Here is a 5,607-nt window from a genome sequence, read left to right as displayed (position 1 = left end):
GGCGCTCCACTCAAATAAAATGAGGTTGCCACGCGCCAGCAAGACACCAACCTTAAACAATGTCAACATTATAAAATAAATAATTAAGAATATATTAGTTTTATTTATAAATATTATTTTGTTAATAATAAAGTGTAATAATAATACAAAGAGTTAAACATTTGGTAGTTTCCATATTAATTGTTTTAATAGTAATTTATAGTTATTTTATTATCATTAAAAGTTTTATATACCAAATCATTTTTACAACATTGACTAAGGCCTGTTTGTAAAACACTTGAAATGGAGATTGTGGGATTTTCAAAGCATTTTTTTGGAAGTAAAAAGTCTTACCTTGCCTAAATTTCATTACCAAAGACCTAAACTAGTGCCAATTCTTACAAAAGAAAAATAAATTATTTTTAAAGTGATTAAAGACACTTTTTAGCCGTAATTATAAATAATTTCTTTTGAAATATAAAGATTATTTTTTGGTCTCTTATAATAAATTTTTTATAGACATGATAAGAATCAATTTTTGTTAACATAAGAAAAAAATACAATTATTTATAATTATTAATATTTTTTTTCAAAATAAAAAACTGTAACTGTCCATATATATATATATATATATATATATATATATATATATTCAGAATTATATTTTAGTTATTATATTTTGGCTGATTAATTCTTCTTCAAATTTTATACACCAAGCCGTTCAGGTCGCGGTTGGCGGAACCGTTGACCGGTCTACCCCATTAAAGAGCTTTGTGGCGACTGAAAATTAAAACAGTGAAGCAAAGGGAGGAGATGGGTGGAGCTACGGCTATGGCGATGTCTCAGTTAGGGTGCTTCTCCGCCATTCATCGCACCCTCCACCTCCAGAGGCGCTTCCTTCCATCCCCTTCTCTTCGTTCCAAGGTCAACCGCACTCTCTCTCCTCTTTTTCTTAATTACTTCTTTGTCTCTTCTCAGCATCTTTTCAATTCATTAGGGTTTGTCTTTAGCCACAATTACGTGCATCGTGTACGCTACTCTCTTCATATTTCATAGATCTAAACTACTGCTTATGTCCATTGAGGCATTACAATTACACTCTCTTCATATTGTTATTTTTTTCCTCCTAGTGTCTTAATTAGGATTTTTTGTTTCACTTCTTAACTAGTGCATGTTTATTTGGATTAGCTTGTTTTGAAAATTAGAAATAATAGTGTTTTATTTCCAGAGTTCTGATGATGAAGTTAAAAGAAAGTTATTTCTTCATAATCAGTTTTTCCCGAATGCGATGTTAGTGTTGGAGATGATGCTTTGTGTTCATACCGTTGGTTTTCTGATTTTGTTTCTTTTAGTCACAGGATTTGTATACCTTGTGTTCATTCCACACCAGATTACTGAAAAGAAGAATTGACGTAAACCCATTATGTTTAGGAACTTAATGTAGAAAATGAAAACTCTGCCTGTTGTTACCGTTGGCGATGCTTTTCTTTGAATTACCAGAAATCTTGTGAGGAGCGTCCTTCATATGATGCGGTTTATATATACGGATCTATGACTTTGAAATTTGAATGTCTGTTTGTCTGTATGTGAGGGTTGGGCGTGGTGTGGTCTTGACGGAAAATCAAAACTGAATTGCAAATATCTGGAGAAAACAATTGGGTTCAGTTATAAGACAATCAGTTCCAGTTTATTTTAGTTTGGTTAACTGGTGTAATTTCAACTTATAAAACTTGGTACAATCTTTTTTCAAGAGTAAGTAATAGACTGACTGACAATTAAAACGTGGTGAAAACTGAAAAAAAAAAAATGCAGTCTTTACCGTTATATGATCATAAAAATACAGTTGATGTGTTCCTTGTAAGACTGAATGGATGAACACTTGTGGGGATTGATGAAAATAGAACTCAAGAACACAATGATTAATGTCAAGCACGATGGATATGAAGAAGTAGACCATTATCCCAGCAATAGTGAGCTAAGCTAGTATTTGCAGTGAATCCCCATGTTAAGTAATCATGCATTCTCCACTTTATTCAACAAAATATAAGTATCAGTTCATGATGGAAACTTCTAACAGCTGATCAGCAACAATGGCCACTTCAAATGCTTGAATGTTGGCAATAACTTACCAAGTGATATTGGCTTCAAAACAGCTGAATGTGTGAGTGGCAACTTATAGGATCAAAGAGATCAGGAGAGAATTGAAAATTTGGTCCACTGAATGATAAATGACAGCTCAGCTTTGATTCAGTGACAATTAGGAAGAAACATATTGCAATGAGATGAAGAGAAGAATAAAAAGTTTGAAGCTGATTCTGCATCCCTTTAAAAATGAACTAGATACAATTCAGTCAACTGTTGATAATTAAATTGAACTACTTCACTGCAAAAGAACCAAATTGGTACAATGTTGGTTTGTTGGATACATTTTTTCTCCTGTTTCAGTTTGGATCGGTTTAACAATTTGGTTTGGTTTACAGTTCTTTTACCCACCTCTACTTTGTGTGTGTTTCCATGTCTATCATCCATGTTCCACTTGACTTACTTCCTTTTGAGTTGAGTATGAATCTGCCCTCCCACCTTGCTTTCCTTCAACTGTTGACCTTCTTGATGCTATGAACAGTCCTGAATAACAGCATAATATATTTTTGTTCAATCAAACTTTGTTAGTGCAAGTATTTGATATTGATACTAAACAGGAAGCATGTCTCATATAGTTATCAGTTGTTATGTGTCTGGAGAGGCATGGCACAGATACTGCTGGTTCTGATTCCAAAAACACAATAAGTTATGCAGCTGAGGTGTCCAAGCATGTCGAAGAAAAGCAGAATTCATATTCAACAAATGAAGCTCTTGACAACGAAAAAATAGGGTTTGGAGAGGCTACACGGGAAGCTGTTGGTCAAACGAAAAAGACTGCAAAAATTCATGACTTTTGTTTAGGCATTCCCTTCGGTAAGTATTACCTTGTTTAGGTAATTTTCATTTTAGTTGACTTTACTGTTAAGTTACGATGCATTTCTCTGTTGGTGGATGAATGTTTGGTGTAATTGCTCTTTTAGTCCCTTTAATTGTAAATCTAGAAAAAAATAATAATGGGACATTGTTGGCAATTTATATCTAGTAGACACTCCTGCATTTTATTGCCTATAAATTGATAGAACGTGTTAGATTTTTCTCTTTACTGATAGAACTGGTAGAAATAATGCTGTGTTATTGAATCAACAAAAACTTCCCGGCACCACCCAATGGTGGGTCACCTGAAATACATACAACCCTTGGCATTTGAGGGACTGGGAACTTTCCCCCGCAAATTCCTTTCTTCTCCTATTTATTAGTACTAACAACCTTGCAGAATTGGAACTAACTCAGTAACAAAATTACAACTAACTCACAGTAATAGATTCTAGAGGTTGTTATCCTGTGCTTCTTTTCTAACTCTCGTATTGATGGAGCTGCTGGCCCAAATGACCAGTTGTTGGATCCCTTGGACATGTCCAAAGCATGGAGGGTGTATGTGAGAAAGAAAAAGTGAGATGGTAGAAAAGGAAATGTAAGGTATGAGTTAGTTACGGGAAAAAAGTATATGGTGTAAGGGGGAGCATGAATGGGAGATAGGCTGAGATTTTGTTTTCTGCTAGGAGGAGCTGGATTTTCATTCGTTGATCATGGTAATCTTGTAGGAGCCATAGGCTTTGGTGATCATGGTTGTGTTTGTTTTCTACCATTAAATTCTATGATACTGTCTTTTTCTTATTGAATTTCTATCGCCTTTGATCAACCCAATTTATGATGGACCTTGACCTATTGTTTATTACAAGTTGAAATTAAATTTAGTGAAAGGGAATAGAATAGAGAACAATTGTACTTTCTGTTCAAAATGTGTTGTAAATTAAGTGAAAGATCGTTGAAGGATAAATTGAATTGATATACCTCAGAAACGCTTTATGAAATCAAGTGTTAGATTATGGCTTATTAAACTTCTATATCTGTCTGGTTGTTTAAAATGGAATATTGTGCTGAACAGGGTATACAATTTGTAGGTCATCTTGGGTTTGTGACTTGTTACATCCATAATATGAAAATGTGATGCATTATTTAAGTGCTGTAAAAGAAAATTTATGCCATAGGCTATTAGGAAAGCACCCCTGCCCCCTCCCTTTCCACCTCCAATTTTAAGACACTATAAGTCATCTTTGTCTTTTGTTGTAGGTGGATTTGTTTTAACAGGAGGGATTATTGGATTCCTTTTCTCACGGAGTCCTGCAACACTAAGCAGTGGTGTGTTCTTTGGTGGTGCTTTACTGTTCCTCAGTACCCTTAGCTTGAAGGTTTGGAGGCAAGGAAAATCTAGCTTACCATTTATTCTAGGACAAGCAGGTATACAACTCCAGCATTAAGCATCATAGGTCTTGGAATAAAATGGAAAGAAATTTAAAAGGATTCAGCATAATGTTATTTGGATAATTGTTATTCAATCTTTTGACATTGTTTCCTTATTTTGCAGCATTGGCAGGGGTTCTTATCTGGAAGAACTTCCAGAGCTACTCATTGGTAGTACATCTATTTTGACAAAGGCTGTCTTTGTGTTGTGCCTCATTTAATTGTTACACTTGCTTTCTGAATGCAGGCAAAGAAACTATTTCCAACTGGCTTCAATGCTATTATAAGGTCTCTCAGTCCGTGATTTCTAACCTTTTATTTCTATTTTGGTCTTTGATAATTGTTCTTTTTCCTTTGGTGTGCTAGATTGAACTGAATTTGGTCTGACTTGTTTATGGCTGCTTGAAATTTTGTTTGCAGTTCTGCAATGCTCTGCTTCTATTTTTATGTGCTTCTCTCTGGAGGAAACCCCCCACCTAAGAAATTGAAGCCATCTGCCAGCATTGCATAATGAGATACTCAAGGTTATGCTAGCCTATAAAACATGGGGGATATGATTTCTTATTTTTCTGTGAATTGAAATAAGGTTGTAAGCTAGTTTGGCTAAGTTGCTTTTGAAAGTAGGTCAGCCATGAGGTGCGAATGTGATTATTGCATTAAATTCCAAGGTATTTAGTGGTTTATAGACTAATAATATGAAATTTGATGGAAAATCTGATTTGCTTGATACAGGTATGTTGTTTCGATACTCTTGATACATGGCACATGCATTTAGATGGTAGGGTGAAATTTGGTACCAAGTACACGTGCATTTAGATTGCTCTGAGAGTCCCTTCCTGAGGTCCGTAGTTTAGGGTCATTGAGATGAAATTGAATCCTAGGCCCAAGGTCACGCCTTTTCGTGATTCATGCCGATGGAGAATATAGCTTATGCTATACTGCACTAGGATATGAAGAAAATGTGTTCCCCAGTCTACTGACTGATGCCTTGGTGGTTTGTGACGTTCATTCATCATTCAAATCATAACTTACTAACATTTTCCTTTTAAAATATAAGTGAGAATATACTTCTGAATCCCAATGTGAGGACAAAAAATTGTGGTGAGCTACACTAATAGACAAAAGGAGCAAGAAAAATTAAGAATATAAATCACTTCCACAATCAATATGCATCTACTTGCATCTTTTTATTTTCCCTCTTTGAAATGACCGAACGGGCCAGGCACTATACTAAAAAACAGAAAC

At 34.8% G+C, this 5,607-nt stretch overlaps 1 protein-coding gene across 2 annotated transcripts; it reads left to right on the top strand.

Moving 5' to 3' along the window:
• The first annotated feature begins 672 nt into the window (after positions 1-672).
• Positions 673-5,361, top strand: LOC113863079 (protein FATTY ACID EXPORT 1, chloroplastic). Of its 2 annotated transcripts, none has more exons than XM_027496491.1 (6): positions 673-903; positions 2,697-2,934; positions 4,192-4,359; positions 4,487-4,533; positions 4,610-4,650; positions 4,783-5,361. In XM_027496491.1, exons 1-6 carry the CDS (start codon positions 793-795, stop codon positions 4,871-4,873), a joined length of 696 nt encoding a protein of 231 aa, XP_027352292.1. In that variant the 5' UTR covers positions 673-792; the 3' UTR covers positions 4,874-5,361. The 2 variants fall into 2 exon arrangements, with proteins under 2 accessions (XP_027352292.1, XP_027352293.1); XM_027496492.1 differs by having other exon boundaries at positions 723-903; positions 2,679-2,934.
• The last annotated feature ends 246 nt before the right edge of the window (positions 5,362-5,607 follow it).

Source organism: Abrus precatorius, unplaced genomic scaffold (assembly GCF_003935025.1).
Source record: "Abrus precatorius isolate BTA unplaced genomic scaffold, Abrus_2018 Scaffold3, whole genome shotgun sequence".
Taxonomy (NCBI): Eukaryota; Viridiplantae; Streptophyta; class Magnoliopsida; order Fabales; family Fabaceae; genus Abrus; species Abrus precatorius.
This window is presented reverse-complemented; position numbering and strand designations above follow the sequence as displayed.

What these genes read in the sequence shown, in the direction of transcription:
- LOC113863079 (XM_027496491.1), top strand. Translation starts at nt 793, where the DNA reads ATGGGTGGAGCTACGGCTATGGCGATGTCTCAGTTAGGGTGCTTCTCC. An exon ending in ATTTATTCTAGGACAAGCAG is followed by an intron (nt 4,360 to 4,486) that starts GTATACAACTCC and finishes CTTATTTTGCAG; the next exon opens with CATTGGCAGGGGTTCTTATC. An exon ending in GGCTTCAATGCTATTATAAG is followed by an intron (nt 4,651 to 4,782) that starts GTCTCTCAGTCC and finishes TTTTGTTTGCAG; the next exon opens with TTCTGCAATGCTCTGCTTCT.